The sequence below is a fragment of the Columba livia genome, chromosome 19 (genome assembly GCF_036013475.1).
Source record: "Columba livia isolate bColLiv1 breed racing homer chromosome 19, bColLiv1.pat.W.v2, whole genome shotgun sequence".
NCBI lineage: Eukaryota > Metazoa > Chordata > Aves > Columbiformes > Columbidae > Columba > Columba livia.
In genome coordinates, this window is record NC_088620.1 from 10,293,690 (window position 1) to 10,311,626 (window position 17,937).

Genomic DNA, 17,937 nt, shown 5'->3' on the forward strand with positions numbered 1-17,937 from the left:
CCTGAGCCTTCCTGTGAGCAGGAGGAGATTGGAGCAGGGCAGGGGCCCCAGTGACTCCAGCCGGGCTGGCAAGGTGCAGGCATAACGGGTGCCAGCACTGTCCCTCTCTCTCCTGTCTGCTAGGAAATCCCCCGCAGCACCCTGGACTCATTCATGCAGCCTTTCCAGAGCACGCTGTGGCTGCTGGTGGGGCTGTCTGTGCACGTGGTGGCAGTGATGTTGTACCTCTTAGACCGATTCAGGTGAGTGCTCTTTGGATTACCCGAGGGCTGGACGGGACAGAGACATGCTCCTGGGAACTGTCACCTGGGTCCTGCCGTGTCTTGCACAGCCTTGCAGCCCTTTGGGAGGCCCTTGCAGGAGTTAGTTCTGCTTTCTCTGCCCCACCAGCCCTGGGATGAGGCTCCTGGCTTCTGTGGTTGCTGCTGAGCTGAGACATATGGACATGTGAGGTACCCGGCACCTGCATTTGTGGCAATATGCCTGTCAGACCCGGTGCCACATTGATACTTGACCAAGGGGACTGTCAGCTCCTGAGTTAGTCCTCTTCCTTGAGCCCAAGGCAGCTCCTCTGAAGGACGGGGACCCCGTCTCCCCTTTAACCTTGTGCCCAGAGGCTCTTGCCTGCAATCTGCAGGGACCCCTCCATGTTGCAGTGGGAGAGGCTGGAGCTGGCCAGGATTAGATGGTCTTTCTGGCCTGGAGAGACAAGTACCAGTGTGAGCTGGACAAGGTTGCAGATCAGCAGAGAGGACACATAGGGCAGCAGGACATGAGAGGTGAAGAGCTGTTTGGGGCATAGGCGCAGTCTGTAGGGGTGAGTGATGTAAGTCTGCACCAAGACGCTTAGGGTACAGCAGAGAGCCCCAGGAACTAGGATAAGTGACATCAGAAGAGTTCTCTGTCTTGTTTTCCAGCCCGTTTGGCCGGTTCAAAGTGAACAGCGAGGAGGAGGAGGAAGATGCCCTGACCCTCTCCTCAGCCATGTGGTTCTCCTGGGGAGTGCTGCTGAACTCCGGCATCGGAGAAGGTGCGTTACAGTGTGCAGAGGGGCTGCTCTGCCCTGCGGGCCTGGCCCTGAGCCGGGGGAACACTGGGCTGGGGGAGAAACCCTTGCCCTCTTCCACTGCCTCCTGTCTGTGGCAGGGCTGATGGCCTCAAGCACCATGAACGGGTGCAGCCCTTGTCCCTGAGCCTTCCCTGCAGTGGGCTGATGGGGGATTCGGTGATGGTGCTCCCTGTGCAGACCATCCTACCACCTCTCACCATCAGAAACAGGAAACGGATCCTTCTTGGGCTGCTCCTCCTGCCCAGAGTCACCCATTACCTCAAGATGAGACACATCACTCCCTGGAAGGAGGCATGTGTTTTTCTTGGTGTGTGCAATGCAGGACCTCCTTGCGTGGCTGTCAGCAGAGCAGATAGATGGGGCACACCTGCAGCTGCCATCAGCCTCACACAGGATGGACGTGGCTTTGGTGACCAAGCCAATACCTTGTCGCGCCAGTCTGATCTCACCTCTCTTCCTCCAGGTGCTCCCCGGAGTTTCTCTGCTCGTATTCTTGGCATGGTGTGGGCTGGCTTTGCTATGATCATTGTGGCTTCATACACTGCCAACCTGGCAGCCTTCCTGGTGTTAGACCGGCCTGAGGAGAGAATTACGGGCATCAACGACCCCCGGGTAATGACCCCTCACTTATTTTGTCCTTCCCTATCCACCTCTAGGCAGAGATGCAGGAGATGCCTCCAGTGGGTACCTCCTGGCTCCTGTAATGTTGCTTGTAGTAGCTGGAGCTCTGCTTTCACAAGGCTGTGGGTCTGTGCCAGGGGGCCAAGCCCCAGGTAGCTCTGCCTAGGGCTGTTGCTGGTGGGTCTGAACCCCTGTGGTGAGTGGGAACAGATAGACACAGGGAGGGATCAGCATATTGTCCAGAAATAGAACGTACTCAGCCAAACTGCCTGCCAGTTCCTGGAGAGCCTGTACTAACCAACGAGGAAACAATTCATTATGGATGAGTTATAACTAATGAAATTGTCCCTGCGGTGCAGTCAATACTCTCAGCAGATACCAGCGTGCCTCAAACCCATTTCCTGCTCTGGCAAGGACACAGCCACAGCTTATCAGCTCAGGCATGTAGGAATGTACCTCACAGCAGGACTGGCCCACGGCATCCCACATCCCACTGTGTCCTCTGCCCACAGCACTGCCAGCCCCATGGCATCCACAGGCCTCCTGCATCCTCAGTGCCACAGTGTCCCTGTCCCATAGCATCCCCTGCCCCACCACCATGGTCCCAGAGCATCCATTGCCCCATGGCACCTTCAGCTCTGCTGAAGAGACTCAAGGTCTTCTCTGGGAAACAGGTCCCTAAAAGGGATGGGAAATTAGGAAACGTGGCTTTGGAGTGAGCCAATTTGGCTGATAAAGCACAGGAAAAATAGGAGGTGTGGCCTTGCCTTTCAGCTGCGCAACCCCTCTGATAAGTTCATCTACGCCACGGTGAAGCAGAGCTCGGTGGACATCTACTTCCGACGGCAGGTGGAGCTGAGCACCATGTACCGGCACATGGAGAAGCACAACTACGAGAGCGCCGCGGAAGCCATCCAGGCAGTGAGGGACAAGTGAGTGTGGCCAGCACCTTGCCTGGCCATGCCAGGAGGATTTTTGGGGGTTTGCAGTCTGGTGGAGCAAGCAGGGCTGATGTAAACCTGGAGGGAGGTGCAGTCAAAGCATGGCTTGAGGAGACCTGCCTAGTCGTAGAGTGTGCTAGGTCTCTGGATGGGGAAAGACACAGTCAGACCCCTGGCCATGACCTCCCTTTCTGGCCTCTGCGCTTGCTTCTGTGCGAGATTGGGTGGCTCCAAGTCCATGTAAAACCCTCACTCTCCTCCTCCAAAATTTTGCCTCCCAGCAGCACAGACACTGCTGGGAGAAAGGTGATGCTAATCAGTGCTTAAATTAGGGCTGGGAGCACCCTTGCTGCTCCCAGGATGGCTGCAGGCAGGCTGGGCTGCGTATCTTCACCTGTCTGTCCTCTCCCGATGTCCAGCAAGCTCCACGCTTTCATCTGGGACTCAGCGGTGCTGGAGTTCGAGGCCTCTCAGAAGTGTGACCTGGTGACAACAGGGGAGCTTTTCTTCCGCTCCGGCTTTGGGATCGGGATGCGCAAGGACAGCCCGTGGAAGCAGAACGTCTCCCTGGCCATCCTCAAGTCCGTACATGGCTCTCAGCATGGGGCTCGCCCCAAACGCTGCATGTGTTAGCACGCAAGTAGCCTCGTGTCAGGCACCACCAACCCCACCTCCAATCCTCTGCAGGGACAGGCTCTGGGGGCTGCTATGTCACACTCGGTGGAAGGAACATGCCTGAGTGTCCAGGGTGGGCACCCACGCTCTCCGCTCCAGCTCGCAGGGCTGGGGTGCAGCATGGAGCTGGTGGGAGGGCAGAGCAGAGTGGGGCAGCGGTGGCAGGCAGGGGCAAAGGCAGAGCTGGCAGGGAGCAGCCCTGGGGCTGCAGCTCCAGGCCCTGTGAGCAGGGCACAGGCTGCAGCAGCAGGCAGGGTGCTGCCATGTCCCCGCTGCTCCCTGCGAGCTCAGCCTAGCCGATTGCATTGTGCTGCCCTGGCCTGATCTTCCAGGGGCTTTTCTTTCAACTCTGGTGATTCCTGTCAGGCAGAGGTACGTCAGGACCCCTGTTGAGTACAACTAAGGCTTTTATACCGGAATTATCCTGCAGCCTGGGGTGCCTCAACTCAGTCTGATAATATGGGTAGAAAGGGATTTCCCTGTATGAATTTGGAAACACCACACTCGTTGCAGACAAAAGAATGTGGTGATGGAGTAACAGGCAGCAGGGAAGCAGCAAGTGGAGGGGGGGAGATATGTGAGATTAATTTTACAGAGAGACGGGGCCAGAAACCACCAGGGTCCTGCCCAAGATGCAGAGATGAAAGGCCTGAGGGAGAGCATGGACAGGATGAGGACAACCCAGGCAGGACCCAGGGTAACATAGGGAGCCAGAGGAACCCGTCTGTGGGGTGGGTGGCAATGGGACAGGTGGGACTTGGGACAACAATGCGAGGAGCCTGGAGAGGCAGCAGGAGCCCTTGGTGTCCTGCTGGGAGAGGATGGGGAGGCCCAGGGCTACAGATGGCCCAGAAAGGTGGTGGGGACGTGCCAGGAACAAGAGGGAGGAAACTGCAGGAGGACCCGCGGTGGAACGTGTGCTCTGTGCCCACCTCCATCCCCAGCAGCTGTTCAGGCAGACATGGGCACTGCAGGGACATGGTTTGTTAGTTCTCAAGCTGTGACACCAGGTTGTCGGGGAGTCCCAGCCCTTGCTATGCACAGCAGGGAGCTGCCAGGCAGCAGTTTTGCCCCTACCCTGATCTAGAGGGGGCTGGTGATCATCACAGTCTGGGGTCCAGCATTGCCTGAGCTCCCAAGTAGCTGTGGCAGATGGGGGGATTAAGCAGGAGGGCAGCTGGGACGTGGTTCATGTCAACTCCTTGCAGCCTCCCTCCCAGTGCTGCCCACACCCATCAGCTCCATCCCTCCCCTTGGGAGCCAAGCTTGCACATGGCTCCCTTTGGCAGCTGCCGGGCAGCTCTCTGGCTCTCAGTCAGGGCCAGCCTGGCAGCCGGGGATGCTGCTTGCGCTGCTGCGCTGTGGCTGGTGCAGCGCTAACTGTGCACATGCAGTATGGACACCCACTGCAGACAGACCACACATACACATACTTCCTACTCCAAAGCTGTGCATGCACATGCATGTGGACAGGTCAGCCAAGTGTGTACACACAGACGTCATCGGTTCGTGCGTTTGTAGGCCGCAGGCAAGCACAGCGTCCTAGGATGGAGAGGAAAATGTGCCACAGCATGTGCCCAGCAAGTCCCCAATGACTACTCTGTCCTGTCTTCTTGTGCTTTCAGGTCCCACGAGAACGGCTTCATGGAGGATTTGGACAAGACTTGGGTGAGGTATCAGGAGTGTGATTCCCGTAGCAATGCCCCAGCAACACTCACCTTTGAAAATATGGCAGGTTTGTTCTGCAAACCTCTTTCTTCCTCTTCGCTGGGTAGCCTGCTTTCGCTCAAGACATTCTCCTCTCCGGGGCTCTCCTTTCAGGCCAAAGCTCTGCTTCTTCTGGGTTTGTGCTTTCCTAGCGCTGGGAGGCTGCTGTGTTGTGCCCCAATCCCACCTTGTCCAAAACAGCTCCGCAAAGTTTCCCCCAACTTTCCTGGGGTGGCTTTCTCATCAGTGGGGATGTCCCTGCTTTGAACATTGCTCACCTCCCTCTGCTCTGGCCAAACTGCCACTGTCACGGTGAAATCAGAGCTGTTGCCAAGGCAGAGAGAGGGAGCAGCAGCTCGGGGAGGTGAGAGAGGACGCGGAGGCAAGTGAGGACCCTGCTGCAGGAGGGGGCTGGTGGTGAGGGGTGGCCCCCAGCCCCGAGTGGAGTGTCCTGGCTGCCCTGAGTGGTGGGCAGTGGGCAGGAGGAGGAGAATCAATACAGAGGGGGGTTTCTTGGTCCCTCTTTGCAAAGTCTGCAAGTTCCCCCAGATGGGCTCTCCCTTTGCAGCAATGTGGTGCTGCTGGTCCTTCATCCAGCCAACGTGGCGATGAGGGGTGTCCAATGGGACCCCATCCTTTATAGCACCGCAGGCCAGGGCAGAAGCACTAAGAGAAGGAGCACTTTGCTCCATTTCCTCAGGACACCACTCCAAAAATGTCAGCCCCAAGGGTTGCTGTTGGACAAGGGCAGCACAGAGGGCTCTGTGCATGGCTGTCCTTCCCGATGGGAGGAACGGGAGCCCCAGAGCTGGGTTTCTGGTGCAAATGACCCTTCGGGCCCAGGGGATGGGGTCTGCCGTGGTGCTCAGTGCAGCACCCAACATGCCGTGCCAGTTCCCAGCATCACTGCAGCGCAGCTGGTGCCCCGTGCCCGACTGACAGGAGCTTGCACAGACATCCAGCACCCACCACCTTTCTGCCCATCACCACAGGTCCCCAACCTGCAGCGCCTGCCCTGCTCTGCTGGGTTCCCCTCCCCGGCCACTCCAGGATGCAGGGGGATGGTGGGGGGCCAGGGGGACCCTGGGTTGTCAGATGCTCCTGTTGCTCAGCGTGATACAGAGGAAATGAAGTGTCATGGTGCAATTTCCTTTGCCCCCTGTAACTTTCCTGCTTATTTCAGGTGTGTTTATGCTGGTGGCTGGAGGTATTGTTGCCGGGATATTTTTAATATTCATAGAAATAGCTTACAAAAGGCATAAGGACGCGCGGAGGAAGCAGATGCAGCTGGCGTTTGCAGCCGTTAATGTGTGGAGGAAAAACCTGCAGGTAGGACAAACCGTTTTTAGAGCAAATCTCCAACAGGTGCGTTTTCCATTCCTTCACCAAATCAGTGAATGTAGAGCTGTGAATTGGCATGGGACCCTCTGTCCCACATCCCACAACCCAGCAACTCCAGTCAGGTGTTACTGGGTGGCTAGCAAGCCATAGGGTCCATGCCTTGTCCCCAGGAGCTGACCTTGGTTGTTGCTGTCTCTCCCGGGAGGTGTTGTACACAGCTCCAACTGGGACAGGGACCTGGCCCAAATGCCCCAGTGGTGCTTGGGACACAGACTTTGCTCTGCTGGGGACCACGTGCAGGAGCCACATCCTGCCCTGGCCGAGCAAGCGGCGCCAGTGTGGCTCCCTTTGCGGGGGCTCAGCCCGGTTCCAGCCGTGCTCACCAGCAGACGGGAGGGTTGACGCGCTGCCACTGAGCATCCCTGCCCGGTGCGTGCAGAAATGCTCCAGGGATGGTTTACATCGCCTCCCGCTCCCTGCCCACTCCCCGGGGGTGCGGTAGCCCTCATTGCACCCGGGACTGACTCCAAAAAGAGGTGGTGCGTGCTCTTGTCCTTTGCAGACAAGGACATCTCCCCAGGCGGGGCCAGCAATGTCAGTGCCCAGGCTCCCCTGTGCCCCTTCCCCGGGGCCTCTCCGCAGCCTGTCCCATCCCTGAAACACCTCCGTGCTGCTCAGGTGGGGGAGCCCTGCGGGGTCAGTGGTGCCTGACAGTGACACTGAGCCATAGGCATGTCTGTGGGCCACCAGCCTCACATTTCCCTTACCCTGTTGCTTTTGGGGCTGAGCCCCACGGTGCCCCTGAACCCCAGTTTAGGGTGGCTGGAGGCTCTCTCTGAATCACTCGAGCTGCTTTTCTTCCTTGGGGAAGCAAACTGGCGTTCAAAGAGCAAAAGATCCTTTAGGCGACTAAAGGACACTGCCGTTCGCAGCAGAGCCAGTGAACGAAAGAGAGAGAATGAGGCTCGGGGACCCCAAAAGGAGCCCGGAGAGGTGGCCCTGGGGAAGCAGCGCTGGCTGGGGCGTGCGGGGGGCTGCCCGGGTGGAAGCACCTGCCCGAGAGCAGCACGAGGCCGGGCTGCTGTATCCTGAGAGCTCGTGGGGTTCAGTTCACTGATAAGAGTCTCGGAAAAGTCATTTCTCAATCTTTTTTTCCTTTTTTTAATTTTTTTTTCCTTTGCTTCCGAAAAGCAGCAGCACCGAGGGGGTTAAGGCTGCTGGGACAGAGCACACTAGTCGCACTGCCATTTTTCACTTGCCAACCTTCTAGAAAATACTGCACTGGGTCCTTGGTCAGAGTCTGTGGGACTGAGAGCAAAGCATGCTGCCCTGTGGGGGTAAACAGCCTCATGGTAAAGAGCCGTTTGACATTGTAAGACTTTTCCACAGGAGGAAACGTCAGAGCACTAGTATCTGGTACATTGCTAGAAGGTAGGCAAGTGGAAAGATTTATTTGTTAAAACAAACAAACAAAAATAATGGTTTTTGGGGTCACAGTTTTGCCATGGCTATTTCCTGAGATGCCATGGAAGAAAAAGACATTTCATTCCATTCATCTTGCTTTCCTTTCCGTTTGTGCATGTCCGCAAAAGAGAGAACTGAGAAGGAGGAGCAAATGTATCCCCGAGCATGCTCTACGCACCAGCGGGATACATTTTGGTTACCCCCGTGCGGTAGCAGAGCCAGACCTGGTCACTCCGTCCCCCGTCGGAAAGGTCACACTCATTGGCACGAAAGCAATTGGGGAGGACTCGTTCTCAGCGCCCGCCGCCGAGCGCAGCCGGTCCCCACGGCTCGCTGCCCCCGCACCATGGCGGCTGGTGCTCCCAGCCTGCGCTAACCAGGTCCGACTCGCTAACTCCAATGCCTACATTTTTCAGTTCTGTTTCTCTTTGAGTTCATCCCGACCCCGATGACATCATAGCGCTAATGCTTTGCCTCCTCCCTTTCTTTTCCTTTATTTTTTTTTTCCTTTTCTTTTTCTTCCAGTTTCTTTTTCTTTTTCTTTTTTTCTAACCAGTTTTACTTTGAGCGGCAAAAAAACCAATCCACCACCAACAACCACGTTCGGCTTTGCACAACTGCATCATTTAAATTTTTGAATACATTTTTTTACAGATTATTCATACAATGACTTCTCTTTCAATGCAGTCCTCTCTCTCTCTTGTGGCACTAGGATTCAGCCTCAGAAAAGGCCCTGAGACAATTTTCTCTTTTTTAGCGGTAGGCGCAGCATCTCACGTCTCGGTCTAGCCAGGCTGGCGGTGGCAGCGAGGGGCAGGGTGCCAGGCAGAGCATCCCCAGGAAGGCAGGTCAGCCGTGCCGGCCTGGACACAGACACCCAGGAGCACAGGGCATCTCCCCAGAGGGGTTTCCAGCACTCCAGACGCGAGGCCGGCCCCGTAGCTGTAGCAGTTGGTGGCCATGCTGTAGCCGTGGGTCACGGTGGCCCCTGAAGGACTGGGAGTGACAGGACACCTCCAGTAGCTTTCTCACCTAAATGAAGGACATGACACGGGGCAGTATTCAAATAGATTTAGCGTTTCCAACAACACACTAGAGATCTAATCACTTATACATATTCATTTTAGGATAGAAAAAGTGGTAGAGCAGAACCTGACCCTAAAAAGAAAGCCACTTTTAGGTCCATCACCTCCACCCTGGCCTCCAGCTTCAAGAGACGTAGGTCCTCCAAGGATACGGTAAGAGGAAGAAGAACAATTCTGCCCTCTCTCTTTCTCTCTCTTTCTCTCTTCTGCCATCCCATCGACTGCCACACACCCATCCCGAAGCTGCCAGTGTACATGCATAGCTCATGTTCGTCACCAGTCAGTCAGTCAGTCAGTCATCCCGTGTACCTTCAAGGATGCTGGGATCCTGGAGGGCAGGCAGGAGGCGGCTTGGAGTCCTGTGATGAGTTGGGAGATGCAACCAAGTTTTTGTTTTGTTTTTTGTTTTCTTTTTGCCTGGGTGATTTCTGATGTTCCTCTCTGTGCTTCGCTCACCTTACCGGTGCTGACCTCTTGAAAGCGATGACTTTTGGTTTTTTTTAATTATTTTTCTGTTCCTGAGTGTTCCTGTACCTGTTTGTCATTGTATGCCTAAAAACTATCACCTCAATTTAATTTGGGCACCGTGTCACCTCACCGAGAGCCATGCGTGTCCCATTCTCTACATGTGATTTTTGTTTGTGACGATTAGCATTCGGGACGTAGTCTTCGGCACAGGAGTGGCAGCTGTCTCTGGTTATTGTCAGCAGTAACGTAGCTCTAGAAAAGAGATACAAAGGCTTGAAAGAAGAGGTTGTTAAAGACCTAACCTTGGTTCAAACTTGTGCTTTCCACCTTGGAGTAAAACTGCTCTCACGTAACCAGAGAAAATTTCCAAATTGCTGCTTCTAAAGCCAGCTGTTTCCAAATGTGCAAATGTGTCTGCTCGTGCTGGAGCTTCAGACACTCTTCAGCGTCAGGTTGGGCTGTTGGTCTGTCAGACTAAGCCGTGTCCCTCTGCATGTTGCCGTCTGTTGTATGACACTCTGCACTGTGGCTACTCTGTTGTCTCGTGTGGCAGCGGCGGCTGCGTTTTGCTGCCCGACCTCCCGGTGCGACGGGCTTGCCGAAATCGCCTCCCCGGGGTGACCAGCGGGTTTCTGCCCAGGGTTGCTCAGATCAGATTCCCCACCAGGCTGCCCAAGGCATGGCGGGGACGGGGGGACAGCAGTGTGGGGAGATGTGGCCCCCAGCATCGGGGTGGCCTATCCCCAGCTGCAGCTCGGGGCACCTCGGGGAGCAGCATGTGATATCACAGGGGGTCTCGGGGCCACAGCTCTGTAGGCGAAACGGAGGCAGCTGCCTTTGACACCAATGCAGGCTCCATCGTGAGAAGCTCCTGGAGCACCCCTGGGACACAGCCCTGGGGGCAGCTGAGCCCTCGGCCAGGCTCTGCTGCCACCATCTCACACAAAGTGCTGCTCTTGCTGTCACCTGGAAACCTGGCAGGCACGAGGTGGGGACCCATGCTCTCCCCACTCATCCCCTGTAACCAACTGGGAATTCAGGCATCCCTGTCACCTCCTGCACTGCCCCCATGCTCCTTGAGCAGCACCTTGTCCTGGTGATGCCCCTGTGTCTGGGATCCCCCATCCGCACCTCTGCACCCGCTGAGCAGCGCTGCAGAAAAGTTGCAGGTTGTTGTTTTGGTGGCCTGAGCCCTGACCAGGGTGAGGGAGAAGAGAGCTGGGGTGGGTGATGCAGGGATGAGAAGACTGGAAGAGTGAGAAGGTGGAGGGGAAGGTGGGATACACAGAATAAAAGAGGAGAAAAAAATGCAGAAAGAGCCAGCAGGGGCGACCATTAGTGTGCCTCAAGCAGACACCATGTTTTTTAGTGTTTGAGCCACTCCATGATCAGGAAATCAAGGGGTCCTGTCCTGGGAGATAAGGAGCACCATGGTGAAGTGGGTACCTCAGGACACCAGCACCCACGTTGGGCACAGGAGAGGGGGAGAACCCAGGAACAATGGGGCAGCCCTCCCACATCGCTCTCTCCTTGCGGGGGCATCCTGGGTCTGATCCTGCTCCATGATGTGACATCCATGCTACCCCATGCCACTCCACAGCACTCTCTGCCCCAGGGTAGGAGCACCCCAGTGTCCCTAGCTGGCCAAATCCTGGGGCCGTCTGCACCAGAAGTCCCACGTACAAGCAGTGGGGCCATGCTCTCCCCTTTCCTGGTCCAGTGCAGCATGGGACTCCTATACTTTCGGGCCTGTCCACACTCTTCTTGGCACGTTGCTCATGGGCAAGTCACGGAGGAAGATGGTCCCACTCATCCCAGAAGATGGCCCCTGCTTTGGGGGCAGCTGCGTCTCCAGGGCAGCTATGGGCAACCATGCTCTGCTGCCCGGGAGCCTCTCAGAGTCCACTGCCTGTCATGGGGTGACACAGTTGGGGTCTCAGGACACATTCCCCAGTGAATCAGGCTAGATGGGTCAAGAACAGGGGCCAACATCCAAGCCAACAGGGCCAAGATGGAGGCTAGCAGACCAAGGTCCGCCTACTGCAGGAGGCCCAAGGTGACACAAGCTTTGTCGTGATGTCGGGCAGACCTGCTGGTTGCTCTGCAGGGTGAGCAGCCAGCAGGAGGGTGCTGCCACCAGCTCATGTCACAGCCTGCTATTTGGTGCCCTCCGCTTCCAGGCAGCAGCCCTGGCTCAGAGACCCCAATGCCCTCCTGCTGTGGAAGGCCCCATGAGTACGTAGCATGCTGGGACACATTGCCTGGGGTCCTTGTAAAGATGAGAAAGCAGAGAGGTGCTCTGTTTCATGATGCTCAGCAGAGCTGTGGGCCCACACCAGGTCTCAGCTGGGCAAGGCTTGAGAGCCCATGGGGCTGGAAGGCCAGGCTGACCCCAGCCCCATGGGCTCTCCTGGCTAGTGAGCGAAAGATGCAAACCTGGTGGCGTTGCTTCTTTCCCTTTTCGTTGTCGGGAGTTTTAAAAATGGATTCTGCTCTGCAGCCCTGCAGAATGGTCCCTCAGGAGTGCCAGAGAGACAGGCTGGCACCATGGAGCCAAGACAGCCCTGGGAAGCTACCACCCCACTCTGAACGTCCTAGCGCCCACCATCACCCGAGCTGCACAGCCTCTCCGCGGCACATCATCCCCACCGCCCCAGGAGGAGATGCATGTGTTCCCCATAGGCAGCTCCTGCAACTCGAATAGCACTCGCAGAGCTGACGTACTGCCATCCATCGCAGCCACCCACGATACTGCAACCCCACAGAAGCCATGTGAGACGCATAAACCACACAAACACCTTCCGAGCCGGCACATTTCGTACAGACACGTAACGAGGCGCACAGATCCCTTAGCTTCCCCCCACCGCAGCCGTCATCAGACCCCGCGGAGCCACGCTGCCAGCCCGCGGGCGTCCCCCCAGACACAGCATGACACACGTCCCACGTCACCGCAGGCGAGGGCCTGGCGCTGCCAGGCGATGCTCACCCTGCAGCCATGGGGATGGTGCCAGAGCTGGTCGAGAACCCAGGGGGTTCATGGAAAAGGTCACCTTTTCAGTGAAGGATCAGCCATCCCAAAGCCAAACGCTTCTTGGCTGAACAAGAACCTAGTTTTTGGCCCAAAAGAACCAAAAGTAGGTCAAAGACGACTATTTTTTTTTTAAAGGAAAGTTGACATTTTCTACAGCAAGATTGCATTTAGCTGGAATCGTAATTTTTAATTGAAAACAAATAAAACCAAACAACAATGAAAATTCTTCCAGAAAATCTTCCACCAGCCAGGGACTACCATATGAGCCCAGATTAGGTTGAAGTCATTTTTAAAGACATATTAATTTCTTGTCTATATTTTCTTCCTGGTTGTCATTTAAAGTTTTTGGTGCCTTCACTTCACTTCCATACCTTAACATGTTTGAGTCTCTTCTACGGTTAATATTGATTAATTTCTTGGCTTTATAATGTTTGGTTTGGGGATAATTGCACCATCCCTGTAACATAATTTGCCCTAAATTACTGATATGTGCTTTTAGCATTGGTTCTACTTTAACATAGTTTTGATATGACAATTTTCTTGCTTTTTTTTCCTTTTCCTTTTGTTTTTGTTTTTTCATTTTTATTATTAAAAATTGCATGCATGAACTCTACACAAAAAAAAAAAGAGTAAATGAGAATGTTACCCTGTGATAACTCTGTGATTGGAGGAGATATGCTTTTAAATCCAAAGCCATGCTCTTGTATTTTAATTTTGCTGGCCAGATTCCCCACTTCGCTTGGTTATTTTAGCATTTCCCACCCCCGGAGCTGTGCAGAGAGGCCAGAACGCCCCCGCCTGCCCTGCTAGATCCCCAGCTTTGCAGCGCAGTGGCGCACACACACTGAGGCACACCCACGCACACACACACCTCTTTCCCCCGGCCGCTTGCGTCAGGCAGGACATTTAACAAAGGACCTTTCTTCTGCCCGTTCCTTTTTGTATCTCAAGTTCCTCCTTCTTCTCCACCAGTGAGTCACCAGCCTCTCCCCTTTCCCTGTCACCTCTCCTCCCAGCGGGAATCGAGCCACATCCCACCAGTGCACACCTCCCACCTGTTTTGCTGTGGAAAGTCTGCGTTTAGCTGGAATCCTAATTTTTTGCAAGGAGGGCACTGTTGCACCCATTTTGGGGAGGAGGGTCTTTTTGGTGGGCTGATGAAATGCCACAAAAACCTCCCCGCCCTGGGCGGCAGAGCGACTTTGGGATTTCCTCGGCCGTTCCCTGTGCAAATGGGTGACGGCCAAGGTGTTGCCACTTAGCACAGCAAGGCCATGGCAAGGAGTTGCTCAGAGGCTTCGTTTTAACGTCAGCCAGTCCCCTAAATGAGTGATCCCATGAGATGCTCCCCCGGTGTCAGCACATCCCCAGCACGTGTACTGGCGAGATGGGACAGTGCTTCTCCCACCCACGCCCCAGCAGCTCCTGCCGAGGGTTCCTGAGGAAGCACAGAACTGGGCAGAGCAGGGCAGCCCCGGGGACCACATGCAAAGCTCGGGGGGACCCCAGGCCTCCCTGCGGCAGGAGGCAAGGTGTAGGGCCACACAAGGTAGCCACAGTGCCAGAGCTGCCAGTAGCACTGCGGGGGCCACAGTCGCCACTGACCAACCCAAGTTGGGTAAAATCCTGTCACTTAGGAGCCCCCCAGGATCCCAGAGAAATGGCAGCCCTCCTGGGAGCCTGGTGCAAGAGCCACTGGAGAGGGTCCACATCACAGCACCTGATACCCACCGAGACCCTTTCCTGCCCTGGCACAGGTTCAGGTCCCCAGACAGCAGTGCAAGATGCTCCGTGCCAGCCGCTCCTGCAGCCGGGCTGGACGGGGCTTCCAGGTCAGGGTTTGGAGTCAGGACAGTAGAACTGGGAGAAGAAGGGAGCATGGAAGGAGGAAGGGAGACAAGAACTGCCCTGCCTGGGGAAGAAGGACTTTTTTTTTTCCTTGCCCATTGAAAGCTATTTCTGCTCTGACCATTTGCTTGCTGATGGAACTGTGGCTGGGAAGCATTTGCCAAGCCCCCATCCGCAAGGAGCACAGAACCCCAAATCCAGGCCACATGCTCAAAACACGCTGTGTTTTCACATTAGCAATCGACGCCACATTTTATTGCAAGTCAGCCACACCGCACATCTCACCTGCATGACAGGATAGCCAAAGCAGAGTCAATCAAGCAGGGAGGTGAAACGCCCTGGCCTCAAAGCACAGCTTGATCTGGCACGAGAGAGATGCTGAAACCCAGCCAGACCCTCCAAACACAGGTTCAGCCGTGGGTTGGGCTGATGAGTCACAGGCTCTGTCTTGTAGCTCTCCCAGAGCAGAGAGGGACTCGCTCCGCAGGCGACGTGGCTGCCGCGCTCGGCACGGGCTGCGCCGCGCTCCCGGGCGTCCTCCCTGCCCAGCCCTGGGGTGCTTGGAGAGTGTCTGCAACGACCTCTGCACAAGCCCAGGTTGCACCGGGAAGGGGACCCCAGCCATCAGTAGGTTTTGGGCTGTTGCATCACCTGTGAGAGATTTCCTGTAGGGATACATAGGGTGCAAGTAGAGGCGGGGGCAAGTGCCAGAACTGCCTAACGCTTCTTTCCCCTTGTCTGTGTCTTTGTGTGTTGCAGCAATATCATCCCACCGACATCACTGGCCAGCTCAACCTCTCCGACCCCTCAGTCAGCACTGTGGTGTGACCTTCTCCCCAAGGGCCATCAGTCCTTGCCCAACACAGTCGGAAGGCACAGCCGGGACTGCCTTTCAAGGGACACTGATGGGTTCTTCTGGGTGAGATGGGAGGAAAGCATCCTTCATCCATACACAGTGACTTCATTGTATATCTCTCTTCCCAGGCCTGCTGCCATGCTCCTGCCCCAGAAAGCACGGCAGAACCAGGACATGGTTTGGACTTCACTGTACAGAGAAAATTGCTCCCAACCAGTGCTGTTGAGAATCAGTATTGTCACTGACTGGCTATGTGCAAGGGGAAAGGACTTTGAAAGGCACATGGTGCCTGCTCTCCTACGCCAGTGGGGAAGAGGTGGTGCCAGGCTACAAACATGTGCTCCACTTTGCAGGCTTCAGGCTTCTCAGCACATCTACGGCCCCTCAGACGTGTGCTCCATGTCTCCCACCACCCCGGAGGGCTCCAGTGTGACGTGCTCGTGGTCCTGAGTGGCTGAAGCAGCCAGCGCGGTTCGGCAGGTTGGACACATGTTCCTGCTGTGCTGAGCAGGGACTGGAAGATGTGTGCTCTGTTCCTCTCTGGGGGATGAACCCCCCTGTTCCTCCCTTCCATCAGCCTGTGCTCAAGGCTCATGACTACAACTCGGCTCCTGTACATGGTCTGTTTGTGACAGGAGAGCTCCCAGCCCTGCAGCCCACGCTCCTGTGCTAAGTGTGGTACTCTGGAGGTCATAACATACTGTCAGCCAAGATTCTGGCTCCCCATGTGTCCTCTCCTGCACAGAAGACATCCCCAAGGCCTGGCCATGGCCAGCATGTAGCTCTCACACCATGGCTCTCCTGGCCAGGAACATCTCCATGGGGAATGGCTCTGGGCAGTTGCATCGACTTCTAAACAAGCTCCACACTGCCTCAGCACCAGCAATGCAAGGAGAGATGCTGCTGCCCGGCCGTGGTTTGCCATGTACTGCTGTCTCTGCAGGGGCCACCCAGCCTGCCTGCAGCGTTGGGGATCACAGCAGGTGCTGGCAGCCTCTCTGCCTCACTCACCTGAGGTACGAGCTTGCCAGCATCTCCTGCAGCAGCCCTGCAGCTCCTGTGGCTGCACCTGCCTGACCCTGGAGGCATGGAAACCAGACCCCAGCTCCAGAGATGGGAACCAAATGAGATGGGCTGATGCTGTTACTCCCCACACCTTCCTCCCCTCAAGCCTGTGTGCCCATGTGCCAGCATCCCTGAGCACCCTCCCCGTGGATGCTGCGAGCAGGTGTGGATACATCAGATTCGGGGAAGCATCTGGTAACGGCCAGGCTGGTGATGAGCAGCTGCAGCATGTGCACGGGCAACATCACATCCTGCCTCCTGCAAAGGCACAAAACTCACCTGCAAGGTGATACCAAGCCCCAGCAGCATGAACTGCCTTCTCCTTGCCCCAGACAAGCAGAAGGGGCTTCTCCCTGAGGGTCTGCAGCCTTTGCAGGCAGGATTTTCAGATGGCAGCTGAGGTCTGTGAGCATCATCCCACTGACTGCAGTGGCTCCATCAAGTTCATCTTGCTTCAGCTGAGAAATCGGACCCATTATACTTTATATGTCAGTGTAACATTAATACGAAGTTTTTGCAAGAGCTCAGTAAAGTCTAGACTGGATCATGAAGTGGTTTATTCCAGTGCTGTGTGACTCTTTCCATCTCTGCCTTCTGGCAAATCTGGCAGGGAGGCCTGTGCTGAATCAGAGCCTCACCCAGCACTGCTGTAGGGTTTGTAAACCGTAAAAGGTGGAGGGATGGGGAGGGATGGAGAAACCAGCAGGGAGAAAGGCTACATGGAAGATGGGGAGGGAAGGTCATCACCCTTCCAGGACAGTCTGAATGGCCAGTGTGGGGGAACAGACCTGGCAGTGGCAGGCTGGGGACAGTCCAAACTGTCCAAATGCCAGCACTGTGCCAGCTGGCTCTCACCCATCTCTGTCCAGGTGAAAACCAGCCCCTGGCACTGCTGTGCACCCCAGCTCTGGGGAGCCAGCATGGGGCATCTCCAGTGGGGCTGGCGTTGGGAACAGAGTGAGCACAGGGGTGAAGGCACCTGGGGAAGACCCTGCACATCAGCCCATCCTAGGTAGGTGACCTGAGGGATTTGCAAAGTGCAGCTCCCCTGGGCTGAACTGAAGCCACATCTCTCATTCACAGCGTGCTCCCCGTGTGCTGAGACCACCAGCCCATCCTCCACGGGGGCCTCAGCCTCAGGACGACTGGGGAGGAAGAGTGGGCCTCAGGTGCCCACACAGTATGACAAGTGAGGTCCTAGAGCCACATGGGAAGCCCAGGCCTTCTTGGGAAGGACTGAATGCTGCCATTAGAGAAGGTCTTGGGGGAGCTGGGATTGCTCCTGGGAAAGGTGCTGTGCAAGGGGCTGGTCCTGCCAGAGGTCCTGCTGCCGTCCCAGGTGCAGGGCTGGTGGCGCTGGAGAAGCTGCTGCTTGCACCAGCTCCCCACAGCCCTCGCACTCCTCACTGGGGAGAGCCACGGCGGGACGAGACGAGCAGGAATTGAGCAGCATGGGTTGGAATTGAGCGTGTTGGGCTGGTTTCTCTCTTGAAAATAAAAATGGGAGCAAGCCACAACTGAGGTGACATTCGGTTTATTCTCTGCATGATTTATTTAACCCTTTCCGAGAACTTGCCAAAGGACGTATTGACTCCCGCCATATCCCTGGCTTGTCTCACAGCTCTTAGAATATAATCATAGAATCATTTTGTTTGGAAAAACCTTCAAGATCATCAAGTAGCCTACCTCTAGCACTAAACCATGTCTCTAAGAGCCTCATCTATACATCTTTTAAACAACTCCAGGGATGGCGATACCACCACTGC

The 17,937-nt window shown here is 55.8% G+C and overlaps 1 protein-coding gene across 15 annotated transcripts in view; it reads left to right on the forward strand.

Moving 5' to 3' along the window:
* The window catches only part of GRIN1 (glutamate ionotropic receptor NMDA type subunit 1), a 39,169-nt gene extending 22,447 nt beyond the window's left edge, over positions 1-16,722 (forward strand). For 2 of the 15 annotated variants that reach the window (XM_065036148.1, XM_065036142.1), the window contains 10 exons: positions 124-242; positions 918-1,030; positions 1,533-1,681; positions 2,465-2,622; positions 3,051-3,212; positions 4,932-5,041; positions 6,197-6,342; positions 7,947-8,198; positions 8,946-9,056; positions 11,872-12,492. In XM_065036148.1, the coding sequence (XP_064892220.1) occupies positions 124-242; positions 918-1,030; positions 1,533-1,681; positions 2,465-2,622; positions 3,051-3,212; positions 4,932-5,041; positions 6,197-6,342; positions 7,947-8,198; positions 8,946-9,056; positions 11,872-12,075 (1,524 nt within the window). In that variant the 3' untranslated portion in view covers positions 12,076-12,492. Of the gene's footprint in view, positions 1-123; positions 243-917; positions 1,031-1,532; positions 1,682-2,464; positions 2,623-3,050; positions 3,213-4,931; positions 5,042-6,196; positions 6,343-7,743; positions 7,786-7,946; positions 8,199-8,945; positions 9,057-11,871; positions 13,095-15,009 lie in introns of those variants that run through there. The other 13 variants (XM_065036151.1, XM_065036152.1, XM_065036144.1 and 10 more) reach the window with 12 other exon arrangements.
* Positions 16,723-17,937: the final 1,215 nt, after the last annotated feature.